Genomic DNA, 22,195 nt, shown 5'->3' with positions numbered 1-22,195 from the left:
CCTGTAAACAGCTCTATTCAATCTTTGTATTTTGATCCTCTGAGGTTCCCCTTCATACTTTTCTATTTTCTGATTCCTCTTTGTTCACCCCTAAATTTTTTTCTTATTTTCCTCAATAGTTTTCTGGCACCACACTTGAATACAAGAATTGTAGACACCCAGAAAGTCCTTTCCTTTTCTGCTAGAGATGTCCACCATGGGGAATGATGGACAACAGCTTCACTGTACAATAAGCAATTTTGCAGTTTTGAATGAGAATTATGTGCTTAAAAAATTAAAATACTGATGAATGTAACTGCTATCTTCTGACACAACTTAGGAAAACCCCCCAGAAAAACAAGCAGGCCAAAACTGTTAAAACTCTCTCCTATCTTTCAGCAAAAGTCGTGCGCTCGCAGTCTAGCTTTGAAGTACAATCAGCGGACATTGGTTAGCCAGTAATGTTCTGGATTTAAAATTTTAAAAATTGAATACAACAAGTAACTTGAGGTACTGAAATACCACAAATATACATAGAATATGTTGCCAGTTTATTCAAACTAAATTTGAAAATTAAAATTTAGTTGCGGGTAGAAACAAAAAATTTAGTAAGATTCAGTAAATAAAAGTTTTTTTAGTGTTTTGGGGGTGTGTTTTCTTTTTTCAGTAGTTCCTCAGTATAATTTCTTGTGTGGTCACGCACATGACTGTAGCAGAAGATCAGCTAAGAGCACTGAGGAACATGCCAAGATATTTGATGCTCGGCAAGGGGTAGCTGCTATTTTTCTGAGTTTTCAAGTGTCTCCAACTCAGCATTGTCAGAGCACAGCAAAACCAAGTGCTGGATGACACTTAAGGCATACATACCACTGTGCTCTAGTTTGCCATGAACACCTTTTACAATTCCAAACCGAGATGCAATAGTAGCATAACATCTCTCAACTTCATTCAGTCTCTTATGATGCTCCTCTTTAGCTGTTGAGTGCATCTGCAATTTTTGATCCTGTTAGGAACATAAATGAAGCACCCATTTAATGACAGTTAGTAGCTCTCCAAGTGATTTTGAACATAAAATCATAAATCCAAAATCATTCCCAGAATCTTCCAGTCATCTATTTCATATCTAATGACTTTTCCCATTTCCAGATAGCAGGAAGAGAGACAGAGTCATCATGATAATCAAACGATTTGTGCGCCTGACATTTGAGGAGAGGCTGAAGGGACCTGTGACAGTTCAGCCTGGAGAGGAGCTGATAAATGTGTATATACCAGGGGAGGTGTTTGTGAGAAAGGAAAAAAGAAATCACAGCCAGACTCCTTTTCGTGGTGCTCACTGACACACACTGAAAGACAGAAAATTTCACTTAAACTTGAGGGGAAAAACATTTATTGTAAGGGTGGCAAACACTGGAACAGGTGGCACAGGCGGGCTACAGAAGCTGTTCCTGGAGATACTAAAAACCAACGGACATGGCTCTGGGACACTGATTCCACTGGCCCTGCTCGAGCCTGCTCCATCCCACTTCTGGGCTTGTGAAAAAAACACAGCCAAGGGCAATTAGGAGAGAGATTGTGTATTTGACACATCTAAATAAAAGAATTTTGACACACTTGCTAAAAATCAGACCACATCAAGTACTTCCACAGTAGAGGTGACTTTGATTTAGATTAGCAAGACTAATGCAGATTAATACCCCATGCTTCCCAAAAAAATATAAATAACCTTTCAATGAGTAATTCTTAACTCCTTGGTATCAATTAGCAGTTCTAGTGTCTTGAAATATGATGAAATCACTTTGTATATCTGTAAGGGAAGGTTCTAACTACTTTTTTAAGCATCTAACACTTTACTTCTATTCACATGCTAGCCTAAGTAATACCACAAAGGAACCCACATGGTAATTAAGTACAATATATTTAATGAATTTTACCAATCTCTCTCGTTTTGTTGAAACTGTTCAGCTACACATTTTTTTAAAAGCTACTTGTTATCCTTGTAACACTAAGATTTTTGTGTTATTCTTTATACTGTATTTTTGTTAACGGTTTTGTAGGTACTGTTTGGTGAATTTTAAAATTAATTTTCTCTGAAGAGAATGGGTTAAATGAATTCTTCAGAAAGGATAACCATATGTTTAGATATCTAATCTATTTCTAATCCATGGTAGAGCAACACAGCAATTAAAATTAACTGGGCCAAATTCATTCCTGTGTGTAAATTCAAGTTACACCAGGATGCATCTGGTCCAGCCTGTTTGGCTCCATTTCCACACAGTAACAAATGCAATACATGTCCAGGCATCAGAGGATAATAAAAGCTGATAGTAATCAAAAGAAATGACCACCATAAGACTAGCAAAACAGGATATACAATACAAATTTCTCATGTTTTATAAGGTATGAAATTAAACACACTACAGCAAATGGAAAGTCATAATGGAAGCACTGGTAAAGAAACACCACCACTTACAGAAATCACTGCAAAGAATGTAGGTTGAAAATGTTCTTATTCTTTCTTTTTTTCCTAATCATAAATTAACTGTTGAAGATCTGTGCTTAACTAATGCTAGGAGGGGAATTTTATAACAAAAAACATTAAAAGGAAAGATTTTCTTTGTTTTTCCCGGTAGCTCCCTCAGGTATATTTATTCTAAGAGATCGATGAACAGGGAGACAGCCCAATTGTGGCAAGATCTGAGGGGTTTTGCAGTTTTAAATATGGATTTTTTCTTAGTGTTACCCCAATTCCTTTCTTTAGCCAGCAAGAATAGTGTTAGTCCCTCCTCCTCTCTCCAAAAGTTGAAATATGCTTTGCTACTTCACAGGGCTCTTTCCAAGGAAGAAACAAACCGGCCTGATCTATCTGCAAGAGTTTTATTAAGAGCTTAACACTTGCTAAGTACGATTTTTGATGGCAGGCTTCTCTCCAGGCTTAATGTGCAGGGAAATAAAAGCCTGAGTATGTGACCCATCTCCTCACAGTGAAAAAGTTGTAAAACATTCTTCCACAGAAGACAATCAAGAAACACCAGGAGACACTGCAGGATGGGGAGTGGATGACCCTGGAGTTGGAGTGAGACCCACAGAATCTTGGTTCTTCTTCCTTACGTCCGATACTGCAAGAACAGGAATTATTGCCCTGCCCTCCACCAGTAATAAAGATAAGCTGGGATGGGGAGTGGAATTGATTGTGGCCATATGGTTTGTTGAGGCACAATGATTTCTTGGTGGAACTAGACCCCAAGAAATAGCTCAAGGGTCAAGTGGGTGACAGCAGAAACACAAAGAGGGAATTGCTCATATCTCAAAGATACTCTGGAAATAGAGTCACTAGTCAGAGGTACTCAGTGAAGCAGAAGGTGGTAACTGGGAGGTGAAAATGTCAGAGAAATAAAAGAAATGTAATGGCATGGAGACCTAAGGCAAAATTACATGAAAATTATGCAAAGGGCTACCAACTGTAGATTTTCAAAACAGGATTTTTTTTTCACAACAATTCCTCCAGTTCTCACCATTTTTCTACTTAAAAATAATTGGACTTAATTTATATTGTATCACTGTCTTCTCATTGTTTTCAAACAACATAGTATAATTACAGGCAAACTCCTAAAAGATGCAGAAAGGAAACAAAACCAACATTTCTATCTTAGATTATTAAGAACAAACCAACGTTTAAAGTTAATTTAACATTTTGGAGTAATTACTTTTTCATTCATTTGATGACTACACCTGTACTAGAAAACTAAATGGTGGCAGGGAAGTTCTCAGGAAATGCCTGTACTGCTGTTAAAATATCCCTGACAGATTTTGGCCTGTGCCAAGTAGGACTCATGTAAGCAGTTCCTGGGCACAGGTCAGGTGACTGTCTGCTGGGAACGATGTGGGCTATTTGGATCCCAATTCCCTCTTTTCTGAAGAGTGAAAAAGTTTAATCAACCTAGACCATTTGACTGCAGCTTCACTAAATGGTTTCACATACATTAAGTTTCCAATAAAAACAGTAAGGGAAGACAAGAACAGATGCCATATGCAGACAGTTCTGGCATTCTCCAGTGCATCATTTGTCAGGAAACCAACACCTGACCATTTTCCTCCAGTTCCTCCCTAATTTCAGTAGCAGGAAAACATTTCTATCAGTTGAATTGGTTTTGTAGTAATCCCCCTGTAGCCTCCTGACTGCATGAGTGCTACTGTCCATACGCAGTGAGGTGCAAAACGACTGTGCCACATGCAATAATCAACACTTTCATTGTGGGGAAAAGAAAGACAGTAATAAAGACTCATAAATAATAAAAGACAAAAAAATCCTTTATGTTTGTCTCTCTACTCTCTCTTTCAGTACGAAACAAAACCTTCCACTATTTATACTAAGGTAAGAATTATATCACCACTACAATTTTTGCATAAACTTAACTGGACAGAATGCTAAAACATGGTGTTTATGTCAAATATTAACACTGCATATACTATTCTAAAAGAACAGAATTAAAGGGAAAAAAAAACCAGAATAAAAAAGCTACATCAGTAAGGCACACCCAGCCCCCAGCACACACAGAAGCTCCTCCATCACTGATTGGTGGGGTTTCTAAAGTGCCGGATATAAACTGAACAGCATGTCTGCTTACTCTCAAAACACACACCAGAGAATGACCTAATCTGTCTTTAACAAAATGGAAATAGAAATGGGTTTCAGATAAATGATTGGTTCAGAATTTCATCCTTTTTATTTTTAAACATTTTGCCACTGGTGATGACCAAGAGCCTACATGGGTGGTTACTCCTTTGATCCCTTGAATGTAGCACTCATTTCAGTGCGACCACACGTTGGCAGAGTTTGACCTGGTCTAAAACAGTAGCCCACTACCGCAAAAGGTTATAGGAAAGAACTCACTTTTTGTTTACCCTGTGGGGTATTTTGTTTTCATCATTTCATATCAGAGCATTTTCCCTAAATAAGTCCCAACTGTACATGTTCTGTTTAGCGCTATGTGCTGAAGAGGATTTCTAGCATCTTGCCCTCACTCAATAGCATTTTAAATTACCATACGCTGTATAAAAGTAAATGCTTTCAAAATATTCAAATGATCAATTAATTAAAAGTTTATGAACATAAGAAATATATTTGTTTAAGCAGCATAGATGCATTTCCAGCATACAGAAAAGGTGCTGGCCTTTAAATATTCTCATTCATGTGGAAGACTGAGCTTGTAAGTTATGAAAGAAAGATAATGCGTGAAATGACTTAAATGTAAGTCCAATTATTCTGTATATTTTCAACACATTTTCAGATCAGCTGCATTTTAGAAATAAATACAAGTTAAAAGTGAAGTAAGACAAAACACATTTTATGTTGCCTTTGATCTTTAACTTGTAGCCTTATCTCCCAGGTCAGAGGGCACATTATTCAATTTCACCATATTTTGTGTAAAACCACTGTAGCGTTGAAGATGACTTTCAGTACAAATGTCATGGTACTTAAAGCTAAACTGGACTCTAGTTTTTTGAGCTTCTTAATTAAAATCACAGTTTGTAATGGTGTGACAATATTATCTTTATTCTTTCCAGTTGAGCAGCAGCAGAATTTTCACAGCATTTATTCAATCAAGCCTAGCAATGTTTCTGTGGCTCACTCTTTCACTTCCTAAAACAGACAACGGGGTTCAGAGCCACTACGCTGTCACTCTGGGAAAATTTATTCCCTGTGTCAAAGGGAGTAAGCTGCACTGGATGAAATCTAAACTGTTCAGGGAAACTGATGTTAAGAACTAATTCTGAAGAGTAAAAAAGAGTGAGAAGAAAACCACCAGTTTTTTCTTAAAAACAAAACCAAGAACTCCTAGGAATTCTCTATTACTTTTTGAGATTATTATGCTAGATCCTAACAGAGAAATAAAATTACATTGTTTAAATGACAGTCTATTAAAAAATCTTTAATGTAAAAGAGAACAAATGTACCAATTCTGCTTTAATTCGGTGAGGAAAAAATACCACATGCTGAACAGTAGCTATCACCCAATAAAAACCTAAAAAGCATTGCATTTGTAAGATTTTCAGATTTGAAGCTGACACCTCTTTCTGTTACTTGCAATAATTATCATGTATCACTGAAGTATTAAAGTCAGTTAGTAGTGCATTAAACCCCAGGCATACTCTTCATTAAAGCTGCTCCTTGTTTTTTTACTTTTATTATTTTCTTACCATTTCATTCAGTTTCTTTTGTAAAGTGTATTTTGAAATCTGTAAAACAACAGAGAGTTATTCATTAAATGGTTCGTACACTTTTTCTGACAACAACCTACATAATTAAGTATTGTTATACCTAAGATTTAATTGCATTTGTTATTAATCCATCCCATACAGTAACGCTGGTTTTGAATTAATGATGGCCCAATTTCACTTATTATTACATTCACTTCACTTCATAATGTTACTTCAATATTTAAATTACGTAAAACCACTTTACACTGATTTGTTACTAGAGGGGTTTTGAAAAACTGCATAAATCCTTGTGTTTTCTGACAAGCATCATAAAAATAACATGAAAATGAACCACAGTTTGTAAACTAGACCCTTAGAAATAAACAGAAAAGAAGACAAAGATAGAAATGAAAGTATTCCCTCAACTCCTACAGGAATAGAAGTGTGTTCCCTGTTGGAAAAAACCCCCAAAACATCTTACTAGATATTCTAAATGGCAGCATATAAAGACATAATGTATCAATCTCACATGCTTTAATAATATAAGGCTGACATTAGAAGACATTAACACTATTTAATACCCCACTGACAAAGTATTTTGATTTTCATAATGCTTAAGTATAAGAGGGAAAAACAAGAGTAATGTCGAAGAACCCAGACTGTACAAATCTTATACAAAAAATATTATTTCTAGGAAAAAACCTAGAGAACAATCATTTTAAGGTAGGGTTCTGACTGAGAGAAGAATACAGAATTGAATTAAAAATTCTTCACACTTGTATTAGGCTCATTACCAAACAATTTCCCTGGGACCACATGTCCATTGTGACCTCCTGCTTCCTCAAGCCACAGCAGGATTTCCTATATACACATTGTACTGTGACACAAATGCTTGATCTGTGAATATTCAACATTGAAGATAAAGTTTTGTAAAATTTGTGGTTTATCTTACAAAAGAAAGGTCAGTGGGATCTTTCATTACTCTTCCTGTCCACATATAACCTTCAGCAGACCATGGAGGGATGGATATTCTACATCATCTGTGCTATGCCAAGGTTTGAGCAAGGCAAAAAAATCCTTACAGCTACTGCTCAGAAGGCCAGCCATGAGAATCAATTTCTTTTGCTTCTAAAATACAATCAGTGTTAACTAAATGATTAAACAGTCTTCTACGAAGCAATTGCATTCCATTACACGAGAATGTTAATTGGAATCAATCCAAGTTTCAAAATCAGAGTAAAAATCCATTATAGCCATTTGGTTTCAATAGAATTGTTATCCCACCCAGTTTTGGGTAGAAAAATAATTAGTTCCTGGTAATACCTGAAATATGGCAATGCACTGCAATGCTAGTGATCCGTTATCAATATATCTGCCTTCCTCTTAAGCCATGGATCAAGTGTAAATACAGAAACCTCCCAGTGAAACAGAGCACAACACTGAAAAACACAGGGAGCCCAGCAAGTTGGAGGTCCAAGGTGAATACTTAGTTCTGTTTAGGAGTCCAAAACCAGGGATCCCAGAGAGGTGAGAAGTAAGAAAACAAGAATGGGAAGAAAGAGGAAGGCTGTGGAAATGGAAAGAGCACATTTCACACACTGTTTGGACTTTCCAGTCTTCTTCTGGAGGAAAAGAACATTAGCTGGAAGGTTAACTTTATGTAGTCTTGACACTGAAGACGGGAACAGAAGCACACTGTTACAAAGTGAGGTGTCCTAGAAAAACTAAAAAATAAGGCCTTGAAGGTCCTCTTAAAACCAACAATTTTCTTACTAGTAAAAAACCTAAAACCAAAACACTTGCATTCCAAGAAACGTTATTTTACGAAGGCAATCACTTACCTGCAATGCTTTTAATGTTTCTTTCAGTCCATCAATTTCTTTTTCTTTTATTTCCACAGCAAGTTGGTATTTTCCCTTTCAACAAAAGCTGTACTTCAGGATTTGAGCAGAATAAATGCATTTACAATAAGAATTTATCAAAAAGAATGTTACAAAAATAAAGTGTTACTCCACTATGACAGAATAATTCATTGGTGAATAATTCAGCTAAATAATTTTAAAATGTAGATACACATTGCTGTAAAAAGAAAAGTGAAAACACAATAGTATATTTTCACCACTTATTAATCAGTAATTTCCATTCTATTCATCAAGCCTTGAAATTGTTTGTTCTGGGAGACAAGCCTGACAAAGGCAGAACTCATACATCATTTAGAGCTAAGATCCTAAATTTTAAAACAAAAGCTATCAGGTAAATCCATCTTCTTATCTGCAGTAGCAGGATCTTCATAGAAACAACCTGTTCAGTTTTCCCAGTCCACAAAGAGTGAACTGTAACCTGCTATTGCTAGAATCACTAAATACGTTCAAGCACATTTTATATTTATATTTATATTTATATTTATATTTATATTTATATTTATATTTGTATTTGTATTTGTATTTGTATTTGTATTTATATTTATGCATATGTGTGTGTGTGAATGCATATAGAGACAAACATAGAATCTGCACATGAGAAAGTCAAAGGACTTCAGCAGAATTAAATCTGGTAAGAACCACTGGCTGCAGTCAATCTAATGCAGACCAGAATAAATACCACAGAATATGCCAGAAAGCACAAATACATCCATTCAACCACCCCTGCATGTTCCAGTCATTTCCAACATAGTGCTCACTGTGCAATCTTCCTAAACTATCCTGACCACTCATAGTACATATAATCTAAATTGGTGCAAAAATTGGTATTTCAACTCTGTCTTGAGCGTAATTTACTCTTTCAGTTACTCTGGAATAAAGTACTGAAAGTACTATTCAATTCAATATAAATTGTTAGAAGGAAAAAAATAATCAGCATACATCTTAATTCTGAAGCTTTCACTGAAAATACAAATCAGAGAGTAATAAATGGGTATGTGTGAACAAATGAATTGTCTTAATAACAAAAAAACTCCAAACTCCTAATCAAGAAAATTACTCAACCAGAAAATATAAAACAAACATAAAATAAATATCAATGCAGCAAATATGAAGTTTACTTTGAAATACTTTCAAGCTATTTAACCAGTTTGCAAATATCTGTGCCAGTTCTTATGCCACATTCAGCATATTCATCTGCTCCAAACCACTGGGAAATTTAAGTGAAACAGTAGAGGCCACACGCAGACATTCACTGACTTCACTGTTTGAAACAGGTTCATTGTACACCAGATGTAAATCCTTCACTCAGAGGAGGAATTGGGCATTCAGCCTGGTATAAAAACTTGCGTAACAAACAAAATGCACATAAATTCAAGCTAAAATTTATCTTGTTTCAGTTTAGGTCAAGTACCTTAAGAAATCAGCTCAGCTAATTTAATAAAATCCCTAGTAAAATATGATTTCTCTAAGGCAGTTAGAAATGTTATTTTTCAGTACTACTTGTAAAGGCAAATTATCCAAATTTATCTCAACCCTCTAGAATAGAGTAAATTTTGTAGAGCTGCAATATGGAACTATCAAAGAACACTCTTTCCTCAACTGATTTTCAGCATCAGCAGTGACACTTCACAAGTTCTACAGTCTATGGACAAAAAACCAGAAATAACAAAGTTACAAAGACATTTCTTTTGCAAAGGCCATAGCAAGAAACATAATGTAATACACTTAATTTATACTCAGGACATGTTTGTTAAGTTTTATATCATTATCATTTGCTTATGCTCTCCTTTGGATGACAAACAACAAATAATTGAGGAGTACCTTTTCTTCTTCCATGGCAAACATCCTTGCCTGTAACTTGGTTGTCAGTCACATAAAAAAAAAAAGAAAGCAAACAAAAAATAAGAACAGCACATGGCAATAAATTCAATGAAACAAGACAATATAGTTACATTAACCTCCATAGTATACTTCCTGCTTTTTTTTTTTTTTTTAACTACAGGAACTGTAGTGTTACAAGATGTTTGTGAATCTCAAATTATTTTTTCAAGGAAGAAACCTAATTGCTTGTCAATTTCTTTTTTGTGCGACATGATTGTGATGCAGCATTAATGATAAATTCTTCATCACCATGGGCAACAGTTTCAGTTCCTCGGCAAGGTCTCTCAGCACTTGTGTTTGCTCACTGTAATATGGAGACTAAAACGCAAGAGTGAAACACACTTTCACATGTTGAGCAGGGTAAATGCTGAGTGTGGCAGATCTTTTACCACAGTTTAGGAATCTACCCTTGCAGAGGTCATGCTAAATTAGAGGGGAAAAACCAAACAAAGCAAAAGAGAATAAGAAAAATATTAGAAGAAGCATTTACTTCTCTAGGAGGTTTTTGAAACATAAAAATAAAAAATTCCAGGAGGAGTGGCATCTGGAAAGAACTGCCAAAATACAAGTATCATGCTGTGGCCAGAAGAAAGGACATGATTTTTTTTTTTTTTTGGAGCTGCATATTCTAACATTTTATATGCAACAGAAAAATATTTTCATGCCAACTGATAACTTGCTGTGATGCCATTATATTTTTAAATCCTGCAGTCAAAGCAAGAGGCTTTATTTTGTTACCTGTTTTTTAAAAGCCACCATAGCTTCTTTGTTTTGTTGTTGCAGTGTGTCAGTCTGATGCTGCAGAGTTTCCTGCTCATGTGAAATAACAACAGTGTGAGTTAACTATTATCTTAGAGCAAATCATATATGAAGTATTTCACTGAAAGGCTGACTTATTGTTCAATATTTTTAGAAAGACACAACTGACTAAAAACCCTGGAGACTAAAAAGATGGATTTTTTTTTTTAAACTGGTAATTAATTGTCTTTTTTGTAGCAGCTTCTCTTTGATTCTTAACAGGTAAGAGTTCTCTCCTCTGGAATACAGACTTTTTGCTAAGATTCCTGTAAGCAACTCTTACCCATCCCATCAGCCTGCAGAAACAATCCACATCCAGTGCCATCTTAAGACAGCACCTTGACACTGGCCCAGGTAGTTACAAGAGAATTTTATTACCCATGAAAAAGAGAATCCCACTGAAAAACAACTCTCTGCTATTCTGTTTATAGTTAAGTTTTAGCCATTTAACAAGCTACCTGAAAGAGCTGAAGGAGGTCAGAAAAGACTAAGTGTAAGGAAATAGTACAAGATTTTTATCACCCTCCTGCCTGGCTTTACTCTTGCCCATAAAAACAAGAAAATTAGTGAAGATGTACTTTTTGTCTGTCTGTGTTATTATTTCATATCATAATATCATAGGCTAATACTACACTCTACAAGTTGGAAATCTCCAACATCTTTAACCATCATGCTTCTCTATAAGATACTTCACCTTTACCATGGAAGGTATGGATGGATGACCAGGTTTTTCAGTTCTAAAACACTGAAATATATTGTGTAAAGCTAGTTAAGAGTCTCTGTCCTTGAACAGCTATCTCAAAATATAGATGGGTATTTAGCAAAGAAATATTAGTGTGAGGCAGGAAACAATCCAGTAATGACTGCACAAAAATAAATATTAATTGCGACTATTAAAAAGCATGCGTGGGAGAAAATAAATTGAAAATCTGTTTCACACACAAGGAGTCAAATTTCTTCTTCTGCCTTAATAGAAATTGAGAGTTTTTAAACATGAAGTCCATTCCAAAATTGTTGTTTACCCAGCAAGTTGGCGTTGCTTTCACATTGTACAATCAAGAGCTGTTGCCATTTGATAGAAGAAAAGAATCCATGGAGATAAGGTGCTCCATATCCATTTACTTATTAACTCATCAGAAGATGAGTAGAGAAAGTTTTGATTTGTGTGTAACAAACAATGCACAGTACATAAATGAGCATTCAGAACCACACAGAAATCTTGAGCAATGTTTTCCTCAGGTTGTCCCTTAGCCCTGTGTGCAAAGACGTTCTCCAGGGGTGACAGACGTGTGAAGTACACTAGCGAGGCAGAGGCAGTACTGCAGGCACAGCAAATCAACTATTCCCACTGCAGTGTTCCTGCTCACCACCAGGAATAAAATTTTATATCCACAGCATTGCCAAATTAAGATGGCACTATAAAATACAGGAATTCAAGCCAATACCATGGAATAAATGATGCAGATATCAGTCTTGTTTCATTAAGCAGTCATTCTTTATACAATTTTATCACAGATGTAATGGAAAAAACCCCCAATGCTGAACTCTTTATAACATACCACTTTCTTGTACTGTATATTCAAGTGAGGTATTTTAATTTCAAAAAGACAGGAGAATGTCTACAAATACTCATTTTCTAACAAGCCTCACACAGAAGATTATCAGACAAAATGTTTCTATTATCTCTGTCAGAAATTCAGGCTTGGAAGAAATTTTCCATCTATGACATGTATGTGTGGTGCAGGGAGACTGAAGAAAAAAGTAGGGTGCTTTTTTCAAATATGAATAAAATCATCTTTGATACTGTAATGTTATACAAGTATGAGTATACTCACTAGATTTCAAGAAATATATTCTCCAGTTATTCTGCTTTCCCTGCCTGAGTAATTTTTTTCAAGAGCAGCAGCAGTGTATTTATAAAATGTAGACAAATTGGAATATTGTAATATGACTTTGCTGAAGTGATGTCTTTATTTCAAACCAGTTTGTTAAATTTAAGGCAAAATAAAATGAATGACAGAAATGTTGACTGAAAGGGAAATCTTTGAAGGAAATGGTAAAACAGAACCTTTGATAAACCAGAGGAAGATGTCTACTTTTTGAACTACTGCTGTGGTCAATATGATTCTGCATTCAGAAACTATCAGGTCGCAAATTCAATTTAAATTTCATACTTAGAATTTTCATCTTACTGGAGTCTCCAGGACTGGAAATTCATATGAGCTTGTTCCTTTGAAGTTCCAGAATATTTGCTCACATGAGGTTCCCAAAATCTACCACTCATTGTTTACACCAGCTTTGCCATGTGCCAATGTTAAGTGTGAAGTAGAGGAACAGACTTCACCTCACTACCTGTAAGTCCCACCCTTTTATGAGTGGTAAATTAAATTGCTATTACGGTCTTAGAATGGGTGGAAATCCTCCCTTTTGAACCCAGAATATTAAGCACTGCAATGCTAGGTTAAGAAAAGCAAAGAAGGGTTACAAATTGAAAGCACTCTTGCTTTTACAAATATAAAATGTTTCCTGTTTCTGGGTGCACATATATATCTTTCAAGAAAGAAAAGCACAGAGTTAGGATTATTAATTTAAGATGGTTAGGATGAACTCCAAGATGAAATAGCCTTCCTTTACAACTGAGATGTTAAATATCCCAAGATCAAGGATAGAGCTGAAATTATTGTTTTTTCTGGGGTCATAAAATATACGGAGTGAAGCCTTTTATCTTGTGCCCTAGTGACAGGGGTCATAGGTTTGATTGTATTAAAGAAGGGAATGCATTTCCTAGGAAAGCATAACCTCAGGAGCCCTAACTCTGAGAAGAATGTTAGACTTAATGTTACTGAATACTTCATTCTCAACATTTAAAAGCCGACAAACTACTTCTGAGTATGGATAACATGCAAGTTACTGTTCAAAATAACTTTCTGGAAAACTTGCCACTTCCAAAAGATTGCAAGTGAAGTTGTTTGCTGCACTGATATTTGCATTTGCCAAAGCCATGCATAATACAGAGAAGTTGCCACACAGCTCATTTTCGTGTCAACATGCCTCATTTTCAGCTGAACGTCTTATTGCTTCAGTATTTCCATCTCTTTTAACTGAAGATTGCAAAGTCATGCCAAATATTATTATATTCTCTTGTTGAAAACATTTCTAAGCTGGGCACAATCCAAATCAAAAGCTACAGATGTTCATGACTAAATAATAAGCTACTGGCTAGCACATTCTACTACTGAAACAAAAACAGTTCTAAAAAGAGGATCTGTAACAAATCATAATTTATATTAACAAATTAAAATTAACTCTCAGCAGGTAAAACAGTAAAAGCATGCAGGAAAGTTACCTTCTGCCATTCAAGTTCCTGCTTCTCTATAACAATTTTATTTATTTGGTCTTCATAATTAGTTTCTGTTTCCTAGTTAAAAACAAACATAAAAAAAAGTCAAAACACTGAGATGAAGAGAAATCCAGTGAGATGCAAAAGTGCTTTCAGAATCCATTGTAGTCAATTATACAGATAATCATAATTAATGACTCAAAATCTTTGGGACATCTTAAAAATTCAGCTCAAAGCATTTGAATCTTTATTCTTTGTGACATCTCCTAGGGCAACTGAAAAGTTTGTGTCAGCAATTACTTCTGTTATTCTGGAAGAAGTGAAATATTTATCATTATCTTCTGTGCCAAGAAGCCTTCTGACCTACCAAATAAAAGAAATTGAAACAGAATCATGGGTAATCAACACATATTTCTGGTAAGATGAGGTACCAGAAAATCTGAGAAGACCATTACTGAAGACCAAAGTTTCCGCCATGGCCACAAAAGGTACTAGGAGCAGGAAGGTGTGCTACAGATCCTGTTCTTGCAAAAAAGCACTTAGTCAAGAGTCAAACTATTACTTTTGATGATAAATGAAAGTTACCTTCTGATAATCGCAGTTGCTAAATATTTATGAGACTTTTCCTGAAACATTCTGATATTAAAGCTAAATTTCCCCAACAGGAATCAGCTTCCCTTTGGAGTCCAATTTTTATGAGCACTGGCCTTCCTTCACAAATCCAGTGCTCAAAAAAAAAGGAAGAACAAAAGGCTCACCTATGAACAGTCACAACTTCCTGCAAGAACAATATTCAGGTTTTTGATGCATGTCATAAGCAACTCAGCGTTGTCCTGTTTTTGCACATTGTCAAAATAATGAATATCCTTCAAGGACCTGGAGAGCTGCACTAATGTGTCACTGAGCTTCAAAAGGCTGCTTTCCTGCCTTTGCTCTGCACACTGATGGCCACCTTGGAAAAGTGACCACTTTAAGGTAAGCTTGACTTCTCTTTCATGAAGCGTCACACTAATAACATTTCCTGAGGTCTGGTGTTGGACACGCTCCAGCAAGGGCCAAACTGACTGTGTGAGGGTAAAAGAATACTCCCAATACTTGTACTGTGCATTTTGATGTATTATCTGAAAATTTATGCTGTTTTTAAGTTCAGCTTCACTACAGTTTAAATCGTGCAATCTTAATTGTTGGAAAAATTCAAGTACTCTTGAAGTGACACACCTCAAAAATTGTTTAGAACCTTTAGGAAACAGTTACAACTTGGGAAAAAAAAGGCAGGGAATTCTCTAACTTAAAAAAAAAAAAAGGCCCCTCAAAAGGATCATTCTCCTAATACTGGGGTTTAAGTAAAATTCTACAGATTTGCAATACCATGAACAACTATTATTTACCATGAGATAAAAAAGATCCCACCTCTGGATGAAGCAATACTTTTCCTGACACACTGAAAGAACAAATGGAGGCTCTTTCTCCTTCTCAAGTGAAGAAGATAACATAAATTTTTTTTGGTAGTAAAATATACTGCATCTTTAAAAATGTAATTCTTTCTGAAGCCCAATATGAAGAAGGGTTCCAGGATTCTGATTCATACTTACAACACTTCAACAATTGATGCCAAACAGTTTTGAAGATTTTGCAACGCTTTCTCACTTAGTACAATATTTGATTCATAGTCCCACTATTTATCAATAGAAACAAAAGAGCAAAATATGTTCCAAGTGATTCAAGGTAGTTTTTTGACATTGATATCTTTTATAGGGTTTTAGTGTCAAAACTGACTTCCTTGATTAGCAGACAGTTTACAGGCACACGTGTGGAGAGAAGCACACTTCTTTCCACAGGAGGCTACTCCCAAGCATTTCAAGAGATTCTTGCAGGTTCTAAATATATGCCTCAGCACTCACCTGAATTTTACATATCAAACACTGAATAGACATTTAAAATTCAAATTTGGCTCACAGAGAACTAGAGAGGAGTTCTTTAGCTTTTCCTTCTCTGATATGTACTGGTAGAATACAGATGGAGAGGAGATCTAAAGAATTTTTATGACTAATGGTAAAAAAAAAAAAAGAGAGAGAACTTAAAAGATCATCCATGATTCCCAGTTCTGCTTTAACAAATAGTGCTGCACAGTTGCACTGTTCTGCTTTTCTTTTTCTGGTACTATTCTATATGTGCCAAAGGAAAATACATCCCCCTAATCTCCCTTGAGTGATAAAACCAAATGAGTTTGACTTGGAGCTTTTAAAAAGGTGTAATCTTTAACCATTTCTGCCATTAAGCAACAAATGCTATGAAAATGATATATTATTAGCAAAAGCTTTGCTCGAAATTGTAAGAAAATGACATTAAATTCCACTTTAAGTGAGCCCTTTGCTGTGAATTCTTAAGAGGATAAGAACCAAAGTTCTAAGTGAACAACACTCCTCCAACTTACTCCCAAATTATAAAGGTGTATCTGGAAGCTATCAAAAATGTGCATGTATGTAACTACTGTTAAAAAATAAACATCATAAATACTTAACCTGAGAATGACAATTACATGATAAAAATGTTCTCACGTGAAATCGCTAAGTTATAAACCTTATCCATCATTTTTACATCTTCCAAAGGACATTTATAGTTTATCCATTTTGAATAGAAAGCTTTTAAAACTTGCATGAAGCACTTTTTTTTTTTAGAAGTTCTATCAGCTGTTTAACAAGACAAAAACATTTTTTGCTGAACTTAGGAGAACAATATTGGATGCAACTCTGATGAGGGATCGAAAAACTGCAAAACCTTAAAAGTGTTCATTTTTTATTAGATGCCTTAGGACTACACGGATTTAAGTGTTTTTATAAAAAAAGACTACCATAACAATAAAAGAGGAGTAATTTGATGGTTTATTTACTCGTTATAACCTTTAGAAAGTGTCAAGCCTTCTTTAAAGTGTTTGCTTCAGGCTGTAGTTTTACAAGATGGGCTGTGGATTGGTCAAGCCCCCTCGATTCCTGACCCTGAACAGATTTAGGAACAGAGTACAGCTGGCTCATGTCCAAGCAGCCAAAACTGCTGCTAGGTACTTTTATTATCTTTTTTCAACTTACACTCTCCCTCCTACAAAATTGCACATCCAATTTTCATGCAGGTCAAATAGTACTCACAGAAACTACAATTTCTGACTGTTTCGTACTATAATTAGAAATTCCTCCATGAACCAAGCAGACCGGTACAGTTTTTAGTAGATCTCATGGATATTGTTCTTAAGCTTTGTTTCCAGGACAAACGTTAAACGGAGAGAAGATATTTATAGTAGCATTATTCTAACTTTAGCTCCTGATAAAACATTGCTGGATTTTCATTGTTCCAACAGTTAACAAAAAATAATAGCAACCTATATTTGGGATCTATTCTCAAAAACTTTCCTTTTTCAGATGCAGAAATCTGTACCAACCATTATTTTTCCTTTGGAATTTTTTCATTGGTCTGCCCTTGACTCCGCTGCAGAGGTTACAATTACTCTATATTTAAATAAAAATCTCTTCTATCAAAATATATTCCTAGAAAGGCCTGCATTGATACTTCCAGCACTCTCCTCTCCAACTGCAAGTAATCAGTTCCTAATCAAAAGCTACGTTGTTCACTTACACAGAAATCACCATCTAACACACTGCCTGCTGACTTGAACAACAGCACAGGATGTCACAGTCATGAGGTCTGAAACGTCAGGGCTGTTTATTCTCTTAAATCCATATACTTGATTTTTTTTTCCTAATACTCAGCTGTCCTTGTTTCCATTATTTTACTAAAAAAAAAAAAATACCCTCATTTACACTTAGGTATAAAAAATCCAGTTAAAAGATTGTTAGGGAGAAAATGCACTCGGTTGACTGCAGAGCAAGACTGACAGACGTGGAAGCAAGTGAAGCGGATATCCAGCACAAAAGAATCACGGGCATGGTCAGTGCTTGAAGAGTGGGAAGGCTAAACTGGAAAAAATTGAGGACACTAACTATTGGAGGGTGAAGTAATCCCTGGGGAGGCAGGGGAAAGAGAAATATAAATTTTTTTGTGGGTTTTAATTACTTAGATATTCATATTATGTCAATTCCTGTGGAGGACAAAGACCCTGTGAATAGCCAAAGGAATAAAGTGAAGCTGTATCAGGTATAATCATTTAAGCAATGTATTCTTCAGAACAAACTTGCACAGCTATGAAGGATTGGTATTTCCTCTGGAAGATTAAACAGATGAACAGTCCCTTACTCTGAGCAACTCTTCTAAACTACTTTTGAGAATTTAACTACAGTATGATGTCATTGAGTAAGGCTTGCATCAAGTCTCTCCAAATATTTTCGTATTTAACAGTTTGCTTTTCATTAGCTTCACACAGATAATTTCACCCACAAATTTATTTTTATTAATCTGAATTTTTACTGCAGCTTAACAAACCATTCTAGGCAGTTTATTAAACTAAAAATACACAATAGGTCCTTTCCCAAAGAGTCTTCTGTTGAAGTGACAAGCAAGACCAAGCACAGGAAGAAAAACAGAAGCAAAGAGAGGTAAAATAATCTCATCTGAGGCCAAGCCAGAGGTCAAAGACAAAACTGAGAGTAAAATCCATGGTACTGGCTCTAGTGCCTCCCTCAGGTTATCAGTCCGCTGAACCTCACAAGCCACCGGGAAAGGAAGTAAAGCAGTAAGAAACCTGCAGAATTTTCACTTTTACTCCACTTTCTGATGGAGCAGATGACAGTTTAGGTTTGTGTTTTTCATTCTTAGCCATGGAAAAATTAGCGTGGTTCAAGACAAGCACTGTAATTCTCTGAGTTATCCCTGTATTTTGGTCTATGCACTACCTTTCTCTCAAGGCTGATTAAAAATTTAGAGAATAACCTCACATTGACTGAATTTGTAAGAAATTCATAGCTAAAATCAGGAGAGAGTTTTTAGGGGAATTTTAAAGCAAAAACATCCATACAAAATTCTACTTAAAAGGATAAAAATGAATGCCACCAACCACATTATAGAAAAACTCTTGCTTCACCAATGTTTTATATCCCAAACTTCAAGCATACTAAGCAAGCAGCCCTGAACTGATTGTTAAATCAAAACCAATCAAAAGTGCACTCAAGGGCACTCTAAGATTTCAAATTGTCTGTCTGTAAAATGATTACTTTTTTAACCTTCATTTCTAACTAAGCAGGTAAATATATACGTATGTATAGATATTTTTAGGGTAAAGGAAAGCACAGCTATTTTAGAAACTTAGGACCATGTCTTAACTGTGAAATTGGCTCTTAGCATTTGCACCAATTTTGAAACTAAAACCAACTTTAAGGCAAAAAATTACTCACTCTTCTGAGACAATTTTTTCAAAATCACAGTCACAAACTCTTGTAGCATAGCAGGCACAAAACAGGCACAAAAACCCAAAGAAAAATGCCAAAAGATGAAATTCCATGGCACTCCATGAACACTTTAGGCTCTGACCAAGTGCCTTAAAAGCGCAACGTTAAGTTAACCATGTAAATTCAGCTCAGCGGTCTTATAAAGAAAAGTATACTCTGATTATTATAATGAAAGTTAAACCTTTCAGTCTATACTTTTAATACTAAAACAGTTTGACTAGAATAAACGCTACCATTGTATCACAGGTCTGGGCATCACACCATGGGGCCTTTAACAGTACTGCACCAAGAAAGTACCATCATGCAGCCTTTCTCTCACTCTTCTTTTTTTTTTTTAATGGCAGTCATTCTTTAGTTTATGACTTTTAAAGAGAGGATTATAGCATTTCACTTAGATCAAAATAAGCATAAATCAAGCATGTCATCAATACTAATATTTTAAAAGTAATAATACACATCTTTTGAACAGGTCAAATTCATCAGATGAAGAAAAATACACTTTAGGTCTTACAATACACGCAACAGTTCAGAAACCCTAAGGGGAGAAATAGACAAAAATGTTTACATAAACACAACTGAAAAAGTAACCACAGAAAAATAACAAGTGAAAAATTACCTACAAGAAAAAACATCTGCCTTTACCAGCACAGAAGCAATTTTACCCTGGTACTATAATAAGATAATTCAGCTCATTCCAAAAACAAAACACCCCCAGTACTCAATACACTATTATTTTACGGGTCTAGCTTCACAGTTTAGCAATGTAAAAATGGTGAAATAAAGTGTTTTTAATATAGCTCTTTGCCCTCATAGGTAATTCTGTAAAACACAAGTAAACAGCCAAAATCACCACTTTTGTGGCAAATGGTATATCAATTATGAAAGGAGAAAAACTTAGGGACTTGGCAAACACCTGGATTCTTTCTTTTTGTTTTGTATCAAAGGCTGCTCTTAAAGAGAGAAGCTATAATGAAAGATAATCATTTAATGTAGCTTATTTTCTCAATAGTCTGATTATCAACTCTAGCAACTTCTTACTTTGTCACAGAAAAACTGAATTCATTCCCAAACAACCCTGTTGCCTTTGTGCTGTCTATAAGGAAATTTGTAACACAGCCAATACTTAAACCCATTATATTTTTAAACAAAACCCTGGTTGGTGAAGCACTTAAAACACAGCATGAGGTTTAGCCACACTTATGCAGCATTTCCTATGATTACCTACAGAGAGACAGAAATAAGACAAAGAAAGACCAAATCCAATATAAAAAAATTTACCCTTCTTATACGCAGCTCTTCTATTGCCTCCAATAAACTTGTTTTAAAGTCTAAGAGTCGGATGGAAAGTAAAGTCTCTGATGGACTTGGAAGAGTAGAGTCAAGTGCCTGTGCTTTAAAGTCTTCATCCATTCTTTGAATTTCTTTCTGCAAAATAAAGACAGGCATTTCCTCTCCAGTTTATCTGTAAGAGAATACTCAAACTGCAAAACCTGCAAGTATGGAGGCAGATTCGTTTTGCACAGAGTAAAATTACTACTTATAGACACTATGTAATTACCAATATTTTCATTTTAAAGTCACGAGCAATACTGTAGAAAAAAATACCCAAACAGATTTATCAGTAATTCACAATAGCCCTTTCCTTCTCCTCTGTATTTCTTGGCTTGGTTTTAGTTTTAAGCAAAAACTTTGATGAGCAGACAGAAGTAGTAGAGTTTTTTCCCAGAGTTACTGCCCTGCACTGACACAAAGGTGCTGCAACCAACACATCGTGCCATGAAAAAGCTGCTGCCTACCATCAAGATGTCAATGATCACAAGACAGGCTCAATATCTTAGGTATGAAATTAGGGATTTAAGGTAATGCTTGCAATCTTTCCATCTGAATTTTAACAAGAAGTTTTTCTGATTCTCTTCCTACAAGATCCCGTATAAAAATGTTGTACTCTGAGCCAGCTGCATCAACTGTTGTCAAGCAAGGAGTTGCACAAACAGGAGCCCCAGGTGTGTCTGTAAGGACACAGCAGGTTTGTTAGACACACCAGGGGTGACTACAACACTCAGCATTTTATTCACAAAAACGTAACAACTGTATGTATTTCAGCTGAGTTTTTTTTTCCCAGATTAAAATTTTTAATCCTTAAAACAGCATTTTCAGCAGTGCACAAGAACACAGGATGCTATCTATCCCTGCCAGACACACCCTGTGTGTGTCTCTACACTAAGAATTACAGAGGCAGCGGTAGGGCACAGGAGTTATGAGTGACCTGGCTGCTGCCACAGAACCCTTAGGAAGGAATTCCTGCAGGAAGAGCAGAGACCTGGTCTGTATCATGGGGCCATAACAGCTACAAATCAGGGCTCACCACTTTTTCTTCTGTTGTCTAAATAAAACCCTAACATAGATCACATTTAAGCTGCTTGGTCATGGATAATAGATGGACTCCTTGCTTAGTTGCCCCACCACAAAAGTTATTCTGTTAGTAAAAGAATGGTTTTGCTAAAACCAAAAAATCAGGCTCATTTTTGTCTTTCATTTTAAAACATATGACTAATACTGAGCTGTTCAATATGAAGTATATAAATTCTTTTGTCAGTGTCAAAATGTGTATCTTTGAAGGACTTCTGAAGAGGCAGCAAATAAAGCCTGAATAAGAGCCATGTTCAAACATGTAGCACTTCAAG

The 22,195-nt window shown here is 35.6% G+C and overlaps 1 protein-coding gene across 1 annotated transcript in view; it reads right to left on the bottom strand.

Moving 5' to 3' along the window:
• CCDC73 (coiled-coil domain containing 73) overlaps positions 1–22,195 on the bottom strand; it is a 54,495-nt gene that overhangs the window by 26,659 nt on the left and 5,641 nt on the right. The window contains exons 2-8 of the mRNA XM_066187244.1: positions 20,790–20,936; positions 14,125–14,196; positions 10,719–10,790; positions 9,921–9,956; positions 8,019–8,093; positions 6,178–6,216; positions 847–982 (exon numbers count right to left, since the gene is read on the bottom strand). Of these exons, the coding sequence (XP_066043341.1) occupies positions 847–982; positions 6,178–6,216; positions 8,019–8,093; positions 9,921–9,956; positions 10,719–10,790; positions 14,125–14,196; positions 20,790–20,936 (577 nt within the window). The remainder of the gene's footprint in view (positions 1–846; positions 983–6,177; positions 6,217–8,018; positions 8,094–9,920; positions 9,957–10,718; positions 10,791–14,124; positions 14,197–20,789; positions 20,937–22,195) is intronic.

The sequence above is a fragment of the Chamaea fasciata genome, unplaced genomic scaffold, assembly GCF_029207755.1.
Source record: "Chamaea fasciata isolate MVZ Bird 193981 ecotype frontalis unplaced genomic scaffold, bChaFas1.0.hap1 SCAF_7, whole genome shotgun sequence".
Lineage (NCBI taxonomy): Eukaryota > Metazoa > Chordata > Aves > Passeriformes > Sylviidae > Chamaea > Chamaea fasciata.
Note: the sequence above shows the minus strand (reverse complement) of the source record. Positions and strands in the feature narration are given on the sequence as shown.